General features: G+C 35.2%; 4 protein-coding genes across 4 annotated transcripts; all 4 read right to left on the bottom strand.

The window, feature by feature from the left end:
* Window positions 1-1,952: 1,952 nt before the first annotated feature.
* LOC107922083 (glucan endo-1,3-beta-glucosidase 12) lies at window positions 1,953-4,089 on the bottom strand. Its single transcript, XM_016851917.2, has 2 exons — window positions 2,198-4,089; window positions 1,953-2,112 (listed from the first exon to the last, which is right to left on the bottom strand). The coding sequence occupies exons 1-2, from the start codon at window positions 3,534-3,536 to the stop codon at window positions 2,081-2,083; spliced, it is 1,371 nt and encodes a 456-aa protein (XP_016707406.1). The 5' UTR covers window positions 3,537-4,089; the 3' UTR covers window positions 1,953-2,080.
* A 153-nt stretch (window positions 4,090-4,242) lies between these two features.
* Window positions 4,243-8,011, bottom strand: LOC107922082 (serine/threonine-protein kinase/endoribonuclease IRE1b). Its single transcript, XM_016851916.2, has 6 exons — window positions 7,702-8,011; window positions 7,278-7,512; window positions 5,665-7,082; window positions 5,388-5,560; window positions 5,023-5,269; window positions 4,243-4,809 (listed from the first exon to the last, which is right to left on the bottom strand). The coding sequence occupies exons 1-6, from the start codon at window positions 7,824-7,826 to the stop codon at window positions 4,359-4,361; spliced, it is 2,649 nt and encodes an 882-aa protein (XP_016707405.1). The 5' UTR covers window positions 7,827-8,011; the 3' UTR covers window positions 4,243-4,358.
* Window positions 8,012-17,307: 9,296 nt separating this feature from the next.
* Window positions 17,308-20,064, bottom strand: LOC107922459 (glyceraldehyde-3-phosphate dehydrogenase B, chloroplastic). The gene is made up of 9 exons (XM_016852505.2): window positions 19,532-20,064; window positions 19,340-19,453; window positions 19,061-19,228; window positions 18,789-18,956; window positions 18,521-18,681; window positions 18,350-18,411; window positions 18,212-18,261; window positions 17,710-18,116; window positions 17,308-17,620 (listed from the first exon to the last, which is right to left on the bottom strand). Exons 1-9 carry the CDS (start codon window positions 19,628-19,630, stop codon window positions 17,485-17,487), a joined length of 1,365 nt encoding a protein of 454 aa, XP_016707994.2. The 5' UTR covers window positions 19,631-20,064; the 3' UTR covers window positions 17,308-17,484.
* A 95-nt stretch (window positions 20,065-20,159) lies between these two features.
* LOC107922460 (uncharacterized) lies at window positions 20,160-22,854 on the bottom strand. The gene is made up of 5 exons (XM_016852506.2): window positions 22,338-22,854; window positions 21,456-21,564; window positions 21,133-21,229; window positions 20,741-20,827; window positions 20,160-20,591 (listed from the first exon to the last, which is right to left on the bottom strand). Exons 1-5 carry the CDS (start codon window positions 22,396-22,398, stop codon window positions 20,457-20,459), a joined length of 489 nt encoding a protein of 162 aa, XP_016707995.1. The 5' UTR covers window positions 22,399-22,854; the 3' UTR covers window positions 20,160-20,456.
* Between the last annotated feature and the right edge of the window lie 818 nt (window positions 22,855-23,672).

The raw sequence follows: 23,672 nt of genomic DNA, 5'->3' as shown, positions 1-23,672 counted from the left end.
CTATTGCTCGAATCTGTGATCAGATCGGATGAAGGGTGTTACAATGATATTTTCTTTTTAAAGAATTAATAATTTTTATTAAAATGATTTTTATTCTATGGGGTTTTAAACTTTTATAGAAGTAATAAAAATCAAATGGTGCAAAAAAAAATTAGAAACCTAAAATCAGACAACATTTATAGTAATGTAAAATAAAAATATTTAATATAATTGATTCCAAAAATAGATGAAACATTACAAGTGATAACTATTTATGAAAAACAACCATGAGAATTGAAATTATTTCTACTATTATAAGAAGGAGAAAAAATCACACAACTATTCTTTTTCTTTCTTTCTCCGATTTGCATTGGAATGGGAGCTTTGAATCTTGATCCTAGTTTATCAATTTTGTTCATTCATGATTTTTGTGTAGATTCTTACACCATTGCCTATGTTTTTTATTTAGGCATTGGAAAAGGCAATACTCAAGTTTTTATTATGATTGGAATGTTTTATTATGTGCAAATTGCAATATGTGGGACTTGGATTTTATATAGTAAATTATGAGATTTTTTAGTACAGTTTATATGGACCTAGTCTCTTCAACCTCAATAGTTAATTTTTGAAGTGTGGTTCTTTAAAAGTCTGTATCAATTGGTATTAAAGTCAACCATTATATCTTCCAATTACAATTGTGTAGTGCGGGTGGTGACTCTGACATTATAGTGTTCACTCAATGCTAGATTAAACCAGCACAAAGCCAGCCCGCATGGGTGATAGGGCTATGGAGAGTGGTAAACTGTTATGTGCCAATTGCAAGCTAGCTTTTGAGGCGAGATATTGTAATAGTCCGTATCACATTCATGGGCACCAAGATTTTATTATTGAGATTGAATATTTCAAAATTTGTAATTCAAAATGAAATGTTCGAAAAAAAAAACCAAGAAAAGGGCCTCTCCTAAAAAGATTTGAATGATAGATTAAAAACAACTAAAATATTGAAGATTGAATTTTGTGGGAAAAAAATTGAAGGCAGAAGAGATAAAAAAATATTTGTTGTTAAAAAGGAATGAAAATCACAAGTAGGAAGGATGTTAGTTTGCGGGACATGGGTAGAAAATGAGCAATCCCAATCTATAAACTAGTATCGAAATTAAGAGTTTTCGTCTTCAGGTCTTTCATGGGTGGGCGAAAGAGTTGTTGCGACCGGTTTTTTCAAGTTAGCAATTAAATGTTGCTTTGGCATGTTTTAGGGTTTCAGATTTATCTATCATATTTTTGTTCTTCTACATTTTTTTAGAGGAAAGTTTTCATTATAGTCCTCATCGTGAGTCGAAGTCAAAAAATTTATAATTAAAAATCGGGAATTAAATTGAAAAATTTTAAGAAATCAAAATAAAAATTTTACTATTTATTAATTAAATTTTATCGCTATTTAAAGGACTAAAGACGCAAATATACTAAGAGAGGCCAAGCTCGTACCAAGCCCCTTTGGTGCTGCCCCTATTTGCATGGAAACCTTATTTAGATCATATATATACATATGATTATTAATATTATATAAAATATTATTTTAAAAAAAATAATTTTATGAAAATTTACCGAATAAAAAAATTATTTTATGTAGGATTATTTAAACACTTAAAAATATTAATATTTTAAAAAAAATCAATCTATTTTAAGAATTCGTTTTCGTTTTTCAGCCTACAAGTTGCAAAATCAAAGGATAAGCGGAAATTCTGGGTCCGGCACAGGATGCGATGGCCCATTTTATCAGTCCCCGAGACGGGTCCACAGGCCTAGCCAAGATTCCCGCCCAAGAAAGAGGAAGAGCTTTTCTCTTTGAAGTTGAAAAGCCTTTAATGGTGGAGCCTAGAGGCCATGTGCCAATGTCCCACCTTCTTCCCACAAAAGCAACACCCTTTTTACAATCAAATCAAAATTCAATCAATTCGGCCTTTCGGCGCCGATTAAACCCAAACTCTTTCCGTAAGATAATATTGAACTTGGTTCACGTTACATTACTCGAATTTCAAATCCACAATACCAGCAATCAAATACAAAAGAGTTGTCAATCAACCACATCTAAGCTGTTGAGTCACTGTTGTCGATACCGGCATGTCCCATAACCTGACCCAGGAAGATTAATTGAAAGTTAATGGGGGAAAATGAAAGAAAGATTTAAGTATTGGTGTTTTAAATAGTATCAACTTACTTGGATCACTGAAGGTGACTAGGCCAGTACCCTTGAAATCGCAGTTCCAATAATTCCTGCCGTGCATCTGGTAGTAAGCATTCATGGCATATGATGCATGAGCGTGAAGCTTGTCGGGCTCAAAACATTTACCGCTTTCATAAACTTCCCTACAGTCAACTCCACCAGGGCCGCAGCAAAAATCCAGCACAGTTTGAAGTACTTTCTCATCTGCATGTGGTTTAGCCACGCACCATACTGACGGACCCCTTACTTGGCCGCTTGTCGACATCTTCTCGAATGCACCTCCATTGCTGCAGAACTCGCAGCTCAAGTCCACTTCGTATACCTTAGACCCGTCCCCATTAAAAATCCCAAAATTTCTCTCACTCGCACCCCCTGGCTTTTTGTTCTCGTTAAACAAAGCAAACACAAATATCTCTATGTTATCCTTAGGTTTCATGGGTGTCCCTTTATTAGACTGTGCACGCTCAATCAACCTGGTATTGTAGGTCTTTGCATTGTTGGGTGTAGCTGCGGTGTCTTCTGAATCTCCTTTTGAGGGCCATCCAGATTCCGACACTGTGATCTTCATTGATAGATTCCCAAAGCCAATGGCATCGATAGCTGACCTAACAGCATCAATCTGGGCGTCCAGCATGTTATGGTAGATGTAACCCTTAGGGTCATGGACCCCTGTCGAGTTCCCTAGCAATGCATACTCTAAATCAACTGTGCTGGGGTTATCCCTGTATGCAAAATAAGGGTAGGCATTGACCATGAAAGGTGCACCAGTATCAGCCAAAAACCCAACAATAGAGCTCATGGTGGGAATAAGCTTTGTGGCAAAGGTTGAAGCCGAGGGTGGAAACGAGGAAGCAAGAACAGCCATGCTATGCGGGGTAGTGACCTTGATCTTACGGTCAAGACCACGCTTTAATAACACAGCATGTAAGTTTTGCATGGCTTGGACCAGTGCATCAGGGTCCAAATTATCATCGGAGGTCAAATATTCGTTGCCTACACAAACGGCTACGATGGAAGTGGCGGGGATGAAGGGCTGCACACGAGTGGCAAACCAGTCGTCGGCTGCGGCTGCGTCCTTGCTAATGTTGGCGACGTGGTAGTTTTCAACGGCAACAATAAGGTCAATTCCGGTGTTGGAAAAGGCTTCAAGGATATCAGGGTTGGTGTCATAGATTTTAACTTTATCAATGAGCGTAGATTGGAGGAGCTGAGCAACTTTCTTTGGAGAAGGCAGGTTGTTTCCTAGAGTGCCATAGTTAATGCCAACGCTAGAGACATAAGATAATGGGCTGAGAAGGAGGAAGAGGAGGAGGTGGAAGAGATGAAGAGCCATTTGGTGGTTCAAAGGATCAAGGTATTGATGTTCCTAATGAAGTGAAGATATGTGTAGTACCTACAGTTTCCTGGCATGAAATGCCAAATGCATTTGAGCAGAGAAATTGGGAGGATGTCAGATAATGTGGGGACAGAACGTGATGAAAAATTCAGAGGAGGAACAGTATCTTTCCACCTTTGTCAAAAATATTATTACTACTGAAGCTGATCAGTGGGTCCACACCAACATTAGCAGAGGATCCAACTATATCCCACAACAAAGCAATGTGTTTGTGTTCCCACCTATGAAACGCGTCTCTCACACTTATCCTGAGGGGAGTATATAAATTCATAATTAATAAGAAGACCCTACATTTATTTCTCCAAACTGAAATTTTCTATACATGCCCTTGTTGTATTCTATAATGATAAGCAGAAGCTTTAAAACTGAGGTTTGTCGGATTAACCCATTATGTATAAAGTATAAGAAATGCTTCGTCACGGACTGGGGAATCATACAAGAATCTTTTTTAACTCTCATTTAAAATAATAAAAATAATTCTTCACCTGTTTCTATGCCAAGCCAACCCTGTTATTTTTGTTTAGATTTTTTTTCCACTTTGGCGGTATATGAAGCTGCCAAAGATCTAGAAACACACAAGGTTAGTTTCATGAACTGCCTTTGTTATCTTAAGGTTAGAAGAGATGAAACTACAAAATGAAACTTAAGGTTAAATTACAATATATTACATTAATCACAGACACTTGTTTGCAGTATGATACAATTTCTATATACAGTAAGAACAGCAGTTAAAGAGGAGAGGAACAAATGAAAATTAGATTAGATTATACTGCTGTTCATATATTTCTGGAAGAATTTCTCCTCCTTGCAGTGCTTATAGAGTACCTTATAAACCTCAATCAACAGTTTTGGAAATCGACTAGAGAAATAACCATCAAATCCTTCTGGAAGTGGCCCCAATAATTCTTGGATATCTTGAGGAATTTCCCTGTAGTGGTTTTGCTTGTTCCTTATTACCCGCAGTAGGTCCCGAACACTATCAAATTTGTATCTCCTATAGTGTCCAATGTTATTAAGGAATGCAGGTTCCAGCTTTTCATCCCACTTCCCATCCAAAGCTACTGCTGCAATACTTTCTAATTCATTTAATACTTCTGATGCACTCTTCCTGTCTTCCAATTCAACACGATCACTAGCCTCTCGAAGAAATGAAAGCCTCATCTCAGAACTCCAAAATAACGGATGATGCAAAACATCCTGTGCCTTTGGCCTACCACATATCAAAATATAGTTGTTAGAGGAGACGTGTTGCGTACAACCCCTGGTAAGCTTAAATATTTTCCATCTGTTATGTTTAAGAATGCACTTCACAGGCTTTTCTATGTGCAGATAGACAAGAAGATCTGAATGCTCAAATATTAAACCCAGGGGCATTCAACGAATGCATAGTTATAGGATCATCAAAATGTGGATGATAGATTACCTCAATTCTGGGTTGGGATCCAAGAGATGAGAGAAAAGATCCATTGCTTCTGGTATACTCTCTATTAAGAAGAGGTCCTTTCGGTCATTCACAATATTTACATCACGTTCAATACTATCCCCATATGGGTGTTTACCACCAGTGATGCAAAAAAATAAAACACAGCCTAAACTAAATAAATCCACAGCGCGTGTCTGGCGTCCTTGACGAAGTTGTTCAGGTGCTTGCCAGCCTGAACTTCCATAACCTACATTTAGCAACATTATAAAGAATTAATTTGACCAATCTTTACACAAGCAATGTATCACGAAACGTGCATGGTTTAATTGTTGCTGAATGATGCCAGACGTGATTGATAAGCTTACCAGTAGCACCGCGGGTTAAGGAAGACATATCCCCAGTCAAGCGTTTGCTAATGCCCATGTCAGAAAGCTTTGCACATAGAGACTTCTCCATGATTATCAAAACATTTTGAGGCTTTAGATCTCGATGTATGATGCCAAGTTCATGTAGATGGGCAAGCCCAGAGACTATATCTCTACAGAAAAAGATAACAATGTCAAATTCTGACCAATTTCACACAAAGAAACACACACCCACGAGCAGAAGAGAACGAGAAAGCTTTAAGGATATGAAATTTACCTCATTAGTTTCAACAAATGGAGCGAAGGATGTCCATTGGGCTTCCAGAGTTCAATAACCTTGTTATTTTCCATCACACTATGCAATCGAACATTACACTCATTGAAGAATTTTGAATCTTCATCCTTGACAATGGCTTGATTTTGAAAAGATTCAGAGCATACATAGATCAGGTCATTTAAGCTACAGGTACAACGCTCTAGAGAGAGATAAACAAAATCCTGATCAAACTCGACCCCATACCAGCGAACAATATTAGGGTGTTGATCAGAAGCAATAAGGTTCTGAATCTCTTTCAAAGCCACATCATGGTGGGTCTGCACAAGACGTTTAACAGCTACTGGACGACCATCATAAATCCCCTCAAGCACAATGGTACCGTTGCTTCCTTTTGCTATTTCTTTGTTGGAAACAAGTAACTTACCAATTCGGCGCCCATCTACTCGGCCATCAACAAGATCTGTAAAGTTCAGCAATGATTTCGCTTCATTCCTTTCAATATAAGGAAGTGTGTTGGTATTTCCAACATTATTCTCCTCTGAAACAGGCTTGTTCTTTTTCTCGTTATTGCCACTGCTCTTACTATTCCCAACTCTCTTAGGTTTTTTCTTTTTAGGTACTGATTGCAATTTAACTTCCTGATCCTGCTTACTCCCCTTACCTCGTTTTAAGCGGTAAAAGGCAAAGACAATGATAGTCAATAGGGTAGCAAAGAAAGAAATGAAAGGTTGTATGCTTGATCCAGCGATGTCAAACCTTGTAGTGATGTTTGTATTAGCGGTATCCAACATAAGAGGGTTTTCCATCTCAGAAGCTGGCAAAGCAAGCCATGGTTTGTCACTAGGAAGAGCCAGTACATCAGCAGGCGGCAAGCGAGGATTTTGATTTGAAGAAGGCAGTGGGATTATTCCATCAAGCCAGCCAAAGACGGGGAGAGATTCCAACAATTTATGATCACGAACTTGGATAACAACAGGTCTCTTCTGACATGGCAATTGCAACTCAAAATCATGCATGTAATCTGCAGAAAGTTTTTCCTCTGGTCCTTGACATCGAAATTCAGCATCAATTTTAGAAAATGCCACATTCCATAATACTTCAGCAGAGTTTGGAGAATAATACTGGAGGACATAATCTGTCCTCATAATATAGACAAACTGCTTGACTGTTGTTGAGTTAAAAGGACCAAACTCCACCAGTGCATCAGCACCCTTTGTCCAACGAACTGTTTTACCTGCATCATTCTGAATATCTAGCGTAGAGGGAGGATCATCTGACCTATAAGTTTGTATTATTCTACCAGAATTAGCATCAACAAGGTAAATAGAGGTCTTTTTTACTCCCAAAGTGATCCCTCCATCCTCTGCTATGTAGGGTGTTCTTCTAACATATTCTTCAGCGCTCAGTTCAAGTTTTTTCTAGAGTGCAAAACCATTGAGATGAAAAAGATGCTATCAGTATGAAAGCAATAAAGCATATAAACAAGATTTCCAAGCCAATCAATCAGTCAAATTTAATAGTTATCATAGACAATAGAATCAATGACTAAGAAACCCCAAAATTAGTATGGGACAGACAACCGTAAGAAAGAGAAGCAGGATAAGCATTGATACCAGTTTTCCATGGCTCCTGCTATGAACATAGAGTTGCAAATCATCCCCACAATCAACATACAAATCACTGTTGGGTCCAGATGCATTAAGCTTATCATTGTCCTGGTCAAGGAAGGCCTGATAAGATGAATAAATAGGCCTGCCCGATGCAAACGACCAATGAACTTTCCTTGATACTCTGTCCACTAAATGCATTGTTCCATCCAGAGTAACTACCACTGCTAATCCATCGTCACTAAATAAAGACACAAAATACAATTTGAGTAGAACTGATTTCAGGGTTTTAAGCGAACTCCACATAGCTTGCAGCAGCCATTATAGACAGATATAGCAAAATTCGTAATTCAAAAAAAAATTCAAAGATCAGGTTTTTTTTTTCCTAAATGCATTAATCCAATGAGAATAAGGAGCTGAAGATACTTACGGAGGAGGGGGCGGCAGGAAACGATTGGAAAGAGCAGTTTGCGAGATCTGAGAGCAGAAGAAGCCGCGTATAGACGGAGAAAATAAGATGGCTAACAGCAAAAGGAAAATCCGAGATCGCCTCATATCGTGCCAGAGTTTGGTAATGAATGATGGTAAAAATGTTGGGAGTGTAATTGGGTAATGCTGAATCTAGGGTTATGGAATTGGGAAATTTTGCAGAATACCGCAATAGAAGGGGAAAGGTCAATTAGGGGTGGCAAGGCAGCCTGGCGAGCTTGGCGTATTTTCAATTGATTCGTGTCCAAGTCCAACCTCCTGGTCCGATCGTTGCCATGCTAACCAATCATATCCACACACATGTCATGTCAGCTGAGTTAACTATAAAACTTGTGTTACGACTGCTGACTTTGGTTATTTGCATTTTCACAATCTTTATTTAACAAAAATGTCTAAATTTTGGTATAAATAACATCTAAATACCTTTTATATGTTGTCAATCAGTTGGATCACATTGGAATGGCTTTTTAAATAGGAGATGCCCCTTCATTCAATTGGAAATATAAGCATTTAGTAGAAACACACTTAACACCTTCCTTTTTTTCCTATTCTTTTATATTTATTTGGTTTATTCAGGTTAACAGAAAATATTTTTCCTCTAAAATAACTTATCCTTTTTAAAAGCATAAGACATTTTCTAACAAAAAAAAATTCCTTTATAGATAATTTTTTTCTATATAAAAATTAATTTTCAAGCCTAAAATTAATAATAAATTTTTATTTTTAAAAATATTTAAAATTAACAAAATATTAATATATAATATTATAATTTTCAATATTATTAAACATACATATTTAATTATCTATATCTAATCATATAATAAATTGTTAATATAATTTATTATATTTAATATTTCAATTTTATTTTAATAGTAAATTTTAAAAATAATAATTTTAAATAATATTCTTCAAATATTATTGAAAAATATTTAATATTAATATTTTAATGATAAATATTTATTACAATTATAAATATATTAATAATAAATGTTTTGTAGTACAAAAGTTAAAATATGCTATAAGTCTATGTTCTCTTCACAAATTTGGAATTTAGTCTCTCTACTTTTTAGATTTGAAAATCAAGTATAATTGTTAACGTTATTATTATTTTTTCAATTTTGTTGATGTCACGGTTCTAAATAAAAAAATACTCGGTATTCATGTAACTAAAAAATGACGTAATAATGAATATGAATTTAACAAAATATTTTTAATAACGCTAACAGTTGAACCTGAATTTTGATATTTAAAAAGTAGGACTAACCTAAAAATAAAAGTACATGGACAACATTTCAAAGTTACGAAGAGTACAAGGACTTATAACATATTTTAACCTAGTATAATAATATGAATGTTTTAATTATATAAATATAAGCATTTGTTTAAATAATGCTTAGCTTCATTTATCTCTTGCAACTCTAATGTGTCAATATGTACTCTTATATATGCAATTTAAATTAAGCTTTAATTAAGCATTACTTATTATTAAGGTTATATATGAGATTGATTATTATTATTATAAAATAAATTTTGATTGTTAAAAAAATTACATTATAATATTTTATAACAAATATATTTATATTGTGTTTGTTTTACCAAGAAAATGTAAAATATAAATTTATAGATATAAATTAAACTCAATTAAACAATGAAAAGACAAGAAAATCTCATACGCATGTTTGTTTCATTGAAAACAGCTTTTATGAATTTTTTACGAAATTTATTATTTTACACAAATTCATTTAAACACCAAAAAATATTAACTTCTTTTTAAAAGCGAAAGAAATGGGTAGGGAACAGTAGACTTATGTTTAGTTTTCCATTATGTTTAATCAGTTTATGTTGACTTGTAATAACCCTGCTTGCACAGTATCTGAGTAATACTTATGAAAATGTCAAATCAAATCAAATATACCATGTAAAATACAATTAAAGATATTTATCTCTTTTTATTTATAACTTGAGAAAATAGGCTTTTGTTAGAAATGAAGTCTTAGTTTGATATCAAGTTTTGGACAATGACAAGTGTATCACACGTGATTTTATTTTTTAAAATTCATTAAATAATATATTTTTATATTTTTTAAAAATATACATTGCTTATTAAATGATAATTGATCTGATTTATAATACAAGTCTATTATTTTTGAAAAATAATTGAGATAATAAAACAACATTTTAAAAGTAATGAAAATAAAGAAAAAAGTAGGGAAAAAATATGAAGCTAGAGCTCTGAAACAGAGAAGAGGATGATGCTACCGATGTTGTGGCATGTATTTTCCTTTTATATTTTGCACCTGTTCATGCTTTAATTGATTTTAACTTTATGCATTTATACATTAATTTTAGCTTCTTGAAATCGGGAAAATTGAAGTTGGAGTTATAAGCATACCAATATCCGTTTCAAGTTCTTTGGGACAAATAGTGCTCGTTGATCAAGTATGCAAGCGTTTCCTATTAGAAATCCAGAATAAATCATTTCCAGTTGATCTATTGATCATGCCGTTTTGGTGATTTTGATGTAATTTTAGAAATCAATTGGTTAACCAAGCATAAAATGATTTTGGAATCCCGTAAAAAGAAGTTCTTTATCCAAAGTCCTGAAGGTGACATCATTGAAGTCAAGGGCATAAGATTGTGTGATTCTACTCATATCATTTCGTTGGTTCGAGCTAATAAACTTCTGAATCAAGGTTGTGGAATATATTTGGCCTATGTTATTAACTCGAGTTCGGATGAAAGTCAAATGAGTAAGATTTGGACAATATGCGAGTTTTCGGATGTATTTCAAGAAGAATTATCATGATTGCCTCCTGATCGCGAGGTTGAATTTGTAATTGAGGTTTACCCAGGTACAACTCTAGTCTCTATTGCTCCATATCGTATGACACCAACGGAGCTAAAAGAGTTGAAAATTCAATTACATGATCTCCTAAACTGAGGCTTTACACACCCTAGTATATCATATTGGGGAGCTTCGGTGCTTTTTGTTAGAAAGCAAGATAGGTCGATGCCACTTTGTATTAATTATTGGCAGTTGAATAAGTTGACAATCAATAATAGATATTTGTTTCCGTGTATTGACAATCTATTTTGTTAGGGATCGACCCGATTAAGCAATGAACAAGTAAAAATAGCGGAAGAAATTGAGAAATTGAACACACAAATTGAACGTGAAAAAATCTCTCCAAAAAGGATAAAAAAACCACAAGCAAAGATAATTTTACTATAATAGCAAAAGAACGAAGAGTACAAAGATGGAGATAAAAACTAAACCCCGAAACTCAAAAGAACAATGAACCATCAAAACATAAATATAAAATTCTCCAAAAGTGTTATGAGTTCTAATCTCTAATGGGTTTATTTTTTAAGGTTGTAAAAGAACCTATTTATAGGCTAAATTCATAGATCAATTAATAATAAAATAATCTAGACTAATTAGAGTTTGATTAAAACAAATAAACAGAGTTTGATTGAAATAAATAAACAGAGTTTAACTGGAAGATTATTTCTCAAATTTGACTGAAATAGGAGTCATACTCAACAAATCTCCAAATTAAATCATATTTCCACAACGCCGTCTTTGCCAAAGCCCGTCACTGGCCTATCTTGAACTATGCAGGGAATTAACTGAGTCGAATCTATGCTTAGAAACTGGAAGACTTCTAGCCTTCAACTTGTACACTGCCAAATCAAAACTAACCTAGGTCTAATTTTTACGAATACAATGCCCTAACTTTTTAAAACCTGCATCCAAAAGAGAACCTCTTCTTCAACGAAATGAACATATATTTTCCCTCCTATGACCAAGTTGCCTCCGCTCTAAATGAGTTGACTTCGACTCCATAACAGACGAGGGACATTCGATTTCACCGGTTGTAACACCCCTAACCCATATCCGACGCCAGAACAGGGTTACGGAGCATTACTGGACTTATAACTCAATCAATCAAACATTTCATGTACATTTCTCATTCAATTCAAAAACCATTCATAAACATTCATATGATCCCAATTACGAGCCCTCGAGGCCCAATATAGACATTAAAAGTGGTTAGAGGCTAAATCGAGTACTCAAGAAATTTTTAGAAAAACATTACAAATTTTCAAAGTGCAGGGGATACACGTCCGTGTGGCCAGGTTGTGTGTCTCACATGGCCAAGAGACACGCACGTGTCTCAGGCCGTGTGGGCATTCAAAATAGGGACACACGGCCGTGTCCTAGCCCGTGTCCGACCCCGTGTAACTCAATGACTTGGGTCACACGGCCAACCCACACGCCCGTGTGCCAGGCCGTGTACCCTTCGAGATGGCCTCACACACCTGTGTGTCAGGCCGTACGTGCTAGGCCGTGTGAAAACTGGACGGTATACTAACTTGTATCACACGCCCAAACCACACACCCATGTGCTAGGCCATGTGAAGCTACTGATTTGATTTCTAAGAAAGTTACATGGGACATACGGCCGTGTCACCTGGTCGTGTGTCACACACGACTGAGACACACTCCCGTGTCTCTGCTCGTATGGACAAAAATAGGTCATTTTTCAAACCATATTTCTCACCCAAATTGGTACCATCCTACACACATCAATATGCATACAACCATGACATAAATAGGCATTCAAAACCAACCAATTTCAAGTTTATAACATGTAATAATATCACCTACCATCATGATACATATAGGCACCTCAAATGACCACTCATAATAATGCAAACTATGTATCCAAATGTACCTAATTGGTCAAACACATATATGAAATCTTTGTGCCTAAAACTTAGCATGTATGCCACTTATAAATCTCAACCATTTGATACCCAAAATACCAACTCAAAATAAAGACATTCATATAACTTCCATACATCATATACTATAAGGCTATTTACATATATATATAGCCAAATTTAAGCCAAATTAAATGGCTACAACACAACAAAACATATGGGTTTCCAATAGCCAAAAGACCTATACATGTCATTTAACCCAAATATTTATATAAGTCAAAAGTACCAAAATATTGTTTGATAGTGTGATGCGACCCTTGACGACTTCTAATCCGAACGAGCTTCCGAGACATTATAAAACACAGAAAAATAAACAGAGTAAGCAATTAAGCTTAGTAAATTCGTAAAACATGGAATTAAACTTACCATATAACCACAATTTTAGGTAAGTAACTCAAAGCATAGCTCAATTCAATTTGGCCAAAGCCTATCACATAACCATTCACCAAGTTAGTCATGTATACACATAAAAATAAAGAATCATGTATGAATTCAACAATTACTAAACCATCTCTACTGTATATCCGTATATCATATATATAAATCATCTCCATGTAAATATCTGTACTAGTTCGTATCGAACTTGTATAATCTCGTAATAACACTATGCCCGTTAAACCGCTTAGAATATCGTTAGATACGCGAGTAGTACACGCGAGGTGTATTGAACTGTAAGTCCGTCAATTCCTGTACATGTATGCTCTTACGAGCCATAATCGGTAAACTCTTCAAAGCTAAAATACGGTAAGCTCATACGAGCTGAGAATCGATAAGCTCTCATGAGCTGCAAATCGGTAAGCTCATACAAGCTGTGGTGAGTCCGCAACACATGCAGGATCTCAACCAAAATTGGTAACCCTAATGACATGTCATTTGTATCCTACGAATTTTTAAGGTTCAAATGAGGCTCGGTATTCTTCATACTTCATCGATTATGCATTCGATAATTATACATTGAAATTACACAATCCACATACATATATTTCAATTAAAGTATATAACTACACAATTTAATTACACAAACTTACCTTAAACTCGCACGGAGAATTACGATCGTTTAGTCCACGACTTTATCCTTTCCTCGATTTAAATCCGAATGTGGCTTTTCTTGATCTATATAATCAAATTTAACTAATTTAAGCATCATTCTATTAAATTCAATCCAAAATTCATGTTATGGAAAAATTATCATTTTGCCCTTATACTTTTAACTTCTTTACAGTTTAGTCCCTAGGCTCGTAAAATGAAATTTATGCAATTTCACCCCTATGTAAGCCTAGCCAAATTTTATATGTGCATATAGTAGCCCATACATTTAAAAATTTCACACATTTAACACACAATTTTTATATTTCTCAATTTAGCCCATAATTGACAATTCCATTAAAAATCTCTTTCCAAAAGTTGTTTAACAAACAATAAGGATTTATTTTCTTCCATTAAACTTCAAAGCCCTAGAATTTTCATCAATGGAAAATCTCAAACTATTCAACAATTTTTCAATTTAGTCCCCTAGTTAGCTAGGTTAAGCTACAACGATCCATAAAACATAAAAATCATCAAAAACAGGCTTAGAAATCACTTACATGCAAGGAATTTTCTTTGCAAATTTTCAAGCTTTTGAAAGGCTCCTCTTTGCTGCGGTGGAAGAAAACACAAATATGATGGCCTATTTTGTTTCATTTGATTTAATTTAGCTTTTATTACTTAATTACCATTTTACCCTTACATAACTTTAAAAATTACACAATTACCAAGCCATGTACATCCACGTACATCCACTATCACATTTAATGGTCTAATTACCATATAAAGACCTCCACTATAAAGTTATATAGCTATTTAACACCTTTAGCTAATAGAACACAACTTTCGCACTTTACGCGATTTAGTCCTTTTTCACAAATTGAGCATACAAACAGTAAAATTTCTTAACGAAATTTTTATGCAATCATAATATCATGCTGTAGATCACAAAATAATATTAAAATAAATTTTTTGACTTCAAATTTGTGGTCTCGAAACCACTATTTCGATTTCACTAAAAACGGGTCATTACACCGGTCACTGTAGAACCTTCCAGAATATAAAGACTGTCGGTTCTTTTACCTTTTAATAAAACAAGAGCCCCATGAGGCACCTTAATGCCCTTCGACTTAATGTTGATTCTACAACCTTTCGAGTCTAAAATACTCAATGAGATGAGATTCTTTCGTAAAATACCTAATATCTAAGAGTGTCCTAATCGCCCCATTGTGCATCCTAACTTTAATAGTACAAATACCAATTATCTTATTGGATGAATCGTTTCTCATGCGCAAAACTCCACCTTCAACCAAACTGTATGTGGAGAATCATTCTCTATTGGGACACATATGAAAAGAACATCCTGAATCTAGGGTTCATTCAGACGTAAGTTCGGAGCTTTCGCTCATTGACACTAACAAGAAATCATCACCGCTTTCATTGGCCAAATTAGCACCAGTTACATCTTCCTCGTTACTCTCAGTAGCCCTTTTATTTCGCAGTTTAAAACAATCTGTTTTGACGTAACCTAACTTCTTACAATAGCGGCACCTTTTGTCTCGCTTCTTTGATGTTATCAAAAAAGAAGCTTGCTTATCTGTCTTGCTATCAAAACCAAACTCATTGTTGAGTTTGTCTTTACTCAACAAATGACTCTTCACATCCTCGAACGAGAGTTTGTCTCTGTCATAAATCAGAGTCTCCCTAAAAGACTTGTATGAAGGGGGTAAAGAATACAATAATAGCATAACCTGATCTTCATCATCAATCTGAACCTCAACGTTATTTAAATAATTTAAAAGGGTAATGAATTGACTGATGTGATCTCTAAGAAGCTCACATTTGTTCATGTGAAACGTAAATAGACGTTATTTTAACACTAAACGGTTAGCCAGAGACTTAGCATAAAGAGTTTCTAACCTTTTCCACAAGGTGGATGAGGTCTTCTCCATTAATACCTCCTGCAATACTCTATTCACGAGGCACAACTGGATTGCAGACAAGGCATTTTCATCAAGCTTTTCCCATTTAGACTGATTTAGATTCTCGAGCTTTTTCCTGGTAACGACCTTTTTCAGCCCAGTCTGAATTAAAATTGTCATCATCCGAACTTGCTACAGATTGAAATTTGTGACACCATCAAACTTCTCAATGTCAAACCTTGTTGTTTCCATCTCTGAACGGGCTGATCTACGAAAATTGAACTAGCTCTAATTACTTGTTTGTTGCTTAATCGGGTCAATTCCCAACATATTTGATCAATTGAAAGGTGTAATTGTATTCTCCAAAATTGATCTGAGATTCGAATATTATCAACTAAAAGTGAAAGTTAGTGATGTGCCGAAAACAATGTTCCGTACATGGTATGGTCACAATTCCTAATCAATGTTTAAGAAATTCAACATTATAAAGATAATCAATCCTAATTTCTACAGGGATTTTTATTAATCAACTTTTAAAAATTATTAGTCAATCAAGATGCTAGAGATCTCATACAAAATCAATATCTCAAAATCATTCAATCAATAAAAAACTAAATATTGTTCTAGAGAATGTGTGAGAGATTAAAAGAAATTTGAGACAAAATTTAAAAGAAAGTGAGTGGAGAGAGATTAATTTATTTTTATATAAAATAAAATTTTGAAAAATTTTGGTGGATTATTTTACAATTTTTTTGTGAGCTCAATTTACTAATTATATAAATTAAAAATATATATATAAGCAATTTTTTTTTTGAACCAGTTGAGTTTACAATCACATATGTAGTTCCGCGACTGAGTCAGTACATACAACCTTTCGTGTTCGTTTCCGTGGTTTAGTGAGTCCATCATGATATCATAGTGTTTAACTCAAAGTGAAAAAGGGATTTTAGTTTCAAGTATGGCAAATACAGTGAGCGTGGTGACTTACCTTGTGAGGTATATGATCTTAAACTTCTGCATATGTAGTTATAAACTTCATGGGAACATCATTCTTTCTTGTACTCTTGGAGGAGTCATTACTAATACTGAGTTCGGACATTAATGCTTTCATTTTCATGTTTTGCTAAGTGAGGATTGTTGTCTCTTTCAGATTTTAAGGTGCTGTTGTTATTGAAGCTTTTTCATGTTTTGTTAAGAGTTCATGAATGATGGAGGGCTTTGAAATTGTGTTTGTGAGGCATTCAATTCATGTATAGTGTTATGCTTGGCGATGGAAAGGTGAATATTATGGTGGTTGTTTGGTAAGAAACCCTTTGGTTTGTGATGCTAGAGATGGAGTAGCTACTGTGACAAAAGAGAAGATTATATGTAATTATAAAGAAGATTTTTGCTGAAGAGCTCAACATTCTTGGCAGCAAAGCAAGAACTCAACGACCATTATTGGACTGGGCTCGAGGGTTTTTTACATTGATAATCAATTCTCTATTTGGATTATGTATAAACTAGGATTTTTTTTATAATTAAGGATATTATGATTGAATATTGATTAAGAGCCTAACATTCTATATCACCACATGCTAAATGCAAATGGTTGTTGTCGGGTTATGCATGGTAGGCCCCATTCTCCTTCTGCCTCTTCTCTTCAAACTTTTAAAGCTTAACACAACTTTACACTTTGGTGTTCAGTTTTTGCTTCGTTTTTTCCAACTAGCTGAAGTGTATGTATGTATGTATGTATGTATGTATGTATGTATGTATGTATGAGAAAGTAGGATGCAATTGATAGAAGGACTACACACAGCAACAAGTAATTAATTCAAAAGATGATTGCAGCTGCATGCATTGAAATGTTATATGTTCATGTCACTCTGCTGTCATTACAAAATGAGCTGTTTATTTTTTTGTTAACATGAACATTGGAAAACCCTTGGCCACCAACTATACCATCTGCGAGTAAAAGAAAAAAACAATCATAAAGTTGCAACTATTTAAGCCTCGTAAACTTTGCATTCCTCATCTGCTGGGTTTGTCTTGCAGTAATCCTCCAAGGGGTCACCGCTTCCAGCTACAGGCATGCCCGGCCACTTGCTTGCCACCAAGTGTGCCAGATCAACAACCCTTTGGCTGCATATTACATTGTAACAGTTATTAATCTACAAAATCAAATATAAACATCACCTACACTGATTTTAGATTGCTTGCTTAAAGCTCACCTGTAACCCCATTCATTGTCATACCAGGCCACCACCTTGACCATGTCATCTCCCATGACCATGGTCAAGGAAGAGTCAATGGTGGAAGAAACATCAGAGCACCTAAAGTCCACTGAGACAAGAGGAATATCGCACACTTCCAATACACCCTTCAATGGTCCCTCGGCTGACTTTCTAAAAGCAGCATTCACATCTTCAGCTGTAATGCCCTTCTTCTCAACATTCACAACAAGGTCAACAACTGATACGTTTGGTGTTGGCACACGAAGTGCAATGCCATTCAGCTTTCCCTTGAGTTGAGGAAGCACAAGAGAGACAGCCTTGGCTGCACCTGTGCTTGTTGGTACTATGTTCAATGCTGCAGCCCTGGCTCTCCTCAAGTCACGGTGCGAAGCATCTAATAGCCTCTGGACCATCACCAACAAATAATTTTAGTTTTCTTCGTTGCTCAAGCAATTCAATTGGGTGTGAGTGTTTGTGTTTGGTTAATTAGTATGATTACCTGGTCTCCTGTGTAAGAGTGAGTGGTTGTCATTGTACCCTTCACAATGCCTGCAAATCAGTTTTGGCAAAGTGAGAAAAGGATCATTCTCAAAATGTTCAAGCTTTGAAATGATACATAAATATGAGAAATGCTTACCAAATTCTTCATCAATGACTTTCACAAAAGGAGCCAAGCAATTTGTGGTGCATGAAGCATTGCTGCAAGTACAAAATGGCAATCAAATTCTAAACCACTAGAACAGAAGGAACAAGGGGAATGATTTTCGTTACTGCTCTATTAGCATGCAACTCTTCATTCAAAACTGACCTGATGATGTTCGAGACCTCATGGTCGTAATCCCCTTCGTTGACTCCAACAACATAGGTTGGAATGTCTGCACCTTTAGCTGGAGCGGTTATGATAACTTTCTTGGCACCAGCTTGTATGTGCTTTCCAGCTCCAGGGCCATCTACAAAGACTCCAGTTCCCTTTAAGGTGCATGTCAAATGATTCAATTATAATTAATACTCTTTAGAACAAGCTGAATAATAGATTGCAGGATATGTTTAAGGGCACTTAAGGGCAAAGGACCTACCTCGATTACAATGTCGATACCAAGTTCAGCCCAAGGAAGCTTGAGAGGGTCCCTGTTAGAGACGACCTTGATGGGCTTCCCATCAACACTGATGGTTTCATTGTCAACTATTTTCACATCAGCTTTGAAAGTTCCCAGCATGGAGTCATATTTCAGCAAGTGTGAAGCCTGTGTTTATATTGTATACCGCAGTTTAATGAATGAAACTAATCAAACCAAACCTCATAGGTTAGCTCTTATAAAGCATGACAAGTGAAACTTAAGTTACTTACATTCTTGACACCACCACTGTCATTTACAACAACCACCTCGAGGGGTGAGTCCTTCCTGCCATGCCAGCATCGGAGGAAGTTCCTGCCAATGCGTCCAAATCCATTGATTGCAACCTTCAGTTTGGCAACTGTTTCTCCCCTAACAGATGTTGATGGTACCCCTACACCCTAAATTTCAAACAGTTTCAAGCCATCAGCACTATCATATGCAACAGTAGTAAGACTAGCAGGACAATCTTATCTCTTAAAAAGTAAAGTTATTTAGAAGAGTGCAAGAACCTTGGGAGTAAGTTGGGCAGCCAGCACGTCGAAAAAGGAAGCATCTCTAACATTCTTGGCAAAGGTGACGCATGAGCTGGATCGAAGTCCAGAGAATTCAGTCACTTCCAGTCTCTGCACAACAAAACCGAAATGAAAATAAAACCCTGAAGCAAATTAAAGAGCAACAAAAAGCAGAAGAAAGAGGGAGACCTTGGAAGAGCATTGAGTGGGGAAAGAGTGAGTGGTCTTAGATGGAAGCCTGGTGTTGGCAGGGATTCTTGAAGGAGCTAAAGCAGCGTTTGTTGCCATGGCTGATGGCTGTAGTTAAAAACTAAAAGATCAACGAACCTCCCCACTACTATTTATACACTTGAATTTGGTGTTTTGGTTAATATATCATTGGATATAAATTATGGTTGAAAGTGAATTAACGTAACGTGTGGTGAATATGGAGGGTGTTCAAGATATATGTGATAAGATTGTATGGGAGAACTGAAGCTCATAATTTCAGCCACAGCTCCATCCCTTGTCATTTCTCTCAAGTGCATTAGCAGTTTTGCACTGTGTTAAATGACCACAAAAAAAAAAAAAATCTGCAAGTCGTCAAGAGAGAAAGGACTCAAGCTCAATGGAGCAGTGCCCAAGATGTGTACAAGCAATAATTTTATGGCTACGAGGAGATTATTTTGGATGGTGGTGAACATTTAGATGAAATTAAAATATCCATGTCATTGTACGTTCGAAGGATAAACTAATTTTGAGGCTAATAATAATGAAACCCCACATCGGAGACTGAGAGAGGGGTATTCTATTTCCAAACAAAGAGATTCGATTAAAATTTTCTTCCAAACATCAAATGCAGGATATTTATTTTACGTAAAGATTGTTCCAAGTATTAAATCAACATTACAAGTAGGAAACACCTCAAATGCTGCTCTGAAAAACTTGTCGCAAACCTTGAGCATCTTACCTTCATGTACGGCAAAAGTTTTTAAAGTATTCATGTTTTTAGCAACAATCACCACATATTCAAATGACAGAGTTACACTGTTTTGTCGAGAAAACAGGAAAATTACAACAAATTCCCTATTATTTCTTAATAACAGACTAGTTAAACCACCATTCGTAAGGCAATTCATATGGCAGCTTCAATTTCATCAGAGTTTACAGCAACTCCATTCGGGGCATCTTCAGATCGAAGCTGACCAGAAACATCATCAATGGCAGCGTTCAGCTGAGCAATCTTCTCGGTCAGTACCTTCCGAGTTTTCTACACATTAAAGGTCACTCATTATTCTGCTTTTAAACCCATAAACTTTAGACAACACATAAATGCTGGTCCATCAACTTCAAAGCACACACTACTCAGGCCATTCCAATATTTAGAGGACAATAATTCTGAACAGAGTAAGTGCTCACCTCCAAAGCTTTTTCTTCATCATATATGAATTTAGGCAGTCTCTTCATAAGGTCCTTACTATCAGCTACAGCTAGTGCCTTGCTGATCTATAGAAGGCAAACAGCATAAGAATCTAAGTAGTCGACAATCACCATCATATAAGTCAATAATAGTAAGTTGACATAGGAAAAATAATAGTCAAACATAAATAGTTTCCAGAGTTCTGGCTGTATGTTTTAGACATCAAAAAGGGGGGGGGGAGTTAGTCAATTATGAAACTATAGCTGTAGAGTGTAATCCATTGAAAATTATATGGGGGCTTTTTAATTGGTCAAAATAACAAATATACATAAAGGAGAGCAAGGAGATAGTTTAGTATAATTTCTACAGCAATTTGCAACGGTAATATCACCTGAGGGGCAAATACACAACCAAGTGCACCAACCACGAGCCCTCCCAAAACAAAACCTCCAACAAAGGCATTAGCACTGCTTGACCTTTCGCCATCACTGTAAGAACATATGAAGCCGACAACTTGGGTAATAATACATGCTAATGTTCCCAACAGAACATATCCAAAAAACACAAAAGAGAGAACAGAATATGCACGTACACAAGCACACACACAAACCTAAGCATACGGTTGCTAGTACTTCTTTAATTATCTCCCAGTTATAGGAAAATTAACAGGAATAATCATTCATTATTTGGCTCAAATTGTCCGAAAGATGATACCTGTATGAAGCTTGAACAGTGAGAGGCCTTCTAGAGGTAGAAATATGCAGTTTCCTTAAATGACTAGAATTGAATGCCAAGTTGGTGGAGCTGGCACTCCCATGAGAGCCTAGCAAAAAAAATTGCGCAGGGAAGGTAAGGAACAGCCTTTCAAAGCTTTTAAAACCAAATGGATGGTACACTTGTAAATGCACAAAACATAGCTTGGATGGAACAAAAATTAGAGTTAATGATGCTATGATCTCAAAGGTAAAACAATCTTATGATCTCAGAGGATGGAAAATAACATGTTGATGATGCTATGATTTAACAAATTCTAAAATTGAAATTTTGAATTGATGTTAAACCCAGATTCTTGCATCAAAAGATGTAAAATGCTGAACTAAAATGAGAAATAACGAAAAATAAAGCCTAACAATTAATTCCACAACCAAAGTACTTTCAACAAATCCTATTGGCATCTTTCTTTCGTTTCTACCTGACAGCACTTGCAGTCAATATTACCTTAGGTTTAATAGCATGCCAAAAAAAAAAACAAAAAAAGAAGACAAATATGCTAGGAAATATAATAAATTATAGGCTTGAATCTGCAAATAGGAGATTAGTTTAGAATCAATAGCCTCAAGGTGCCAATGTTCTAAGACCCATCAACAACTTCAACAATGAGATATGAATCCAAGTCCATGGAAACAGCGAGCATGGATTTATATTTTGCTAAGAAACTTTCTTCTTTTTTCTCAATCATGATGCATTAGACGTTAAATCGTACTCCATTAAAAATAAAAGAAGCTAAAAAGATCGAATCAATTACAATGAACAACAATAAAATTATAAATAAAACAATTAAGAATGAAGAAAAACGAAACGTGAAGGGATTGTTACCAGAAAATAGTTGAAGGGGAGGATTTGTCGATAAAACCAAAGAATTTGAAAGGGTAGTCATTTTTTAAGAAATGAAACGAGACAGTTGAACGAGGAGGGAAACAAAATAAATAATCCAACCCGGTTGCTACTCCTCCTGAGTTGTGAGTGAGTGAGTGAGCGGACGAGTTAGTTCGATGATACCTATGCTGCCTTTTGCCCTTCAGCTACGAGCTTGACGACCAAATTTCGCCGTGGATCTGTTGCTCTGCTTTCGGCCCAATCTCTTAACTTTTTAGATTGGACTGTTTCCTTCTTCTTATTGGATTCGACCTAGAATAATAAATTTTGTATTGAATTGTTGAAATTTTTTTTTCGTAAGTTTCGATTTAGTCTTTTTACTCTAATTTCGTCAATTTTAGTTCTTCTATCTTTTGAATTTTGAAATTTCAATCATAACCCAAACGGAACCAGTTAAATCTGTTTGACCAATTTTGTTATTAGTCTCATACTATGTATAAGTTTTGGATTTAGTCTCTATTCTCCGATTTGATTATTCTTAGTCTTTATCATATAAATCCATCAATTAAAATGAAACAACTTTTTTTTTATAAGTACTATGTGGAAATAGTAAACTAACATGGTATTACCCGTGTAATAATATGATTGCCGCATAAGATTATGAAAATAGTATAATTTAATTTAACAAATTTAATGAGAAATTTTAAATTTTAAAGAATTAATACACAGATAGTCACAAAAACTTAGGTATTATATAATTTTATGGACGGTTAATTAAGTTTAGTGAGTTTAATTTTAAGAGTGTCCAATTCACTAGCCACTGTATATATTAATTTTAAAATAAAAGATGTTTGATGGGGTCATCTCTAGCAATGGAAATAGGAAACATGAAGCTGAGGAGCAATGCTGTATTCAATACCTTCTAAGAAACAAAAGAATGTTCAAACTTAATTATAGAAGGCGCATGTTAACAAGAAATACAAAACAAAATGGACAGTGAAATTTATTATATGTTAACAAGGTTTATTATATGTTTGAATCCTTCATCATTAATACCCTACAAATCTACCATTATACTAAATAAATCCCAACAAACCAATCTCATTTACTATATATATATATGTCATCAATTAAATTTACATATTACTTATTTCTTTTAGTTTGTATGATCTTTTTTGGTACGATAAAACTTCAACTTCAGGGGAGAAGTCAGAAAATTTGTTTACCATTTTAATAACCTCTATCTTTATAATTTTTAAAAGATTAAATCAAAGTTTTATCATTTTTAAGGAGGCCAAAGTACAACTTTACTTTTACTAATTTAAATTTTTAAAA

Source organism: Gossypium hirsutum, chromosome D01 (assembly GCF_007990345.1).
Source record: "Gossypium hirsutum isolate 1008001.06 chromosome D01, Gossypium_hirsutum_v2.1, whole genome shotgun sequence".
Taxonomy (NCBI): Eukaryota; Viridiplantae; Streptophyta; class Magnoliopsida; order Malvales; family Malvaceae; genus Gossypium; species Gossypium hirsutum.
This window is presented reverse-complemented; position numbering and strand designations above follow the sequence as displayed.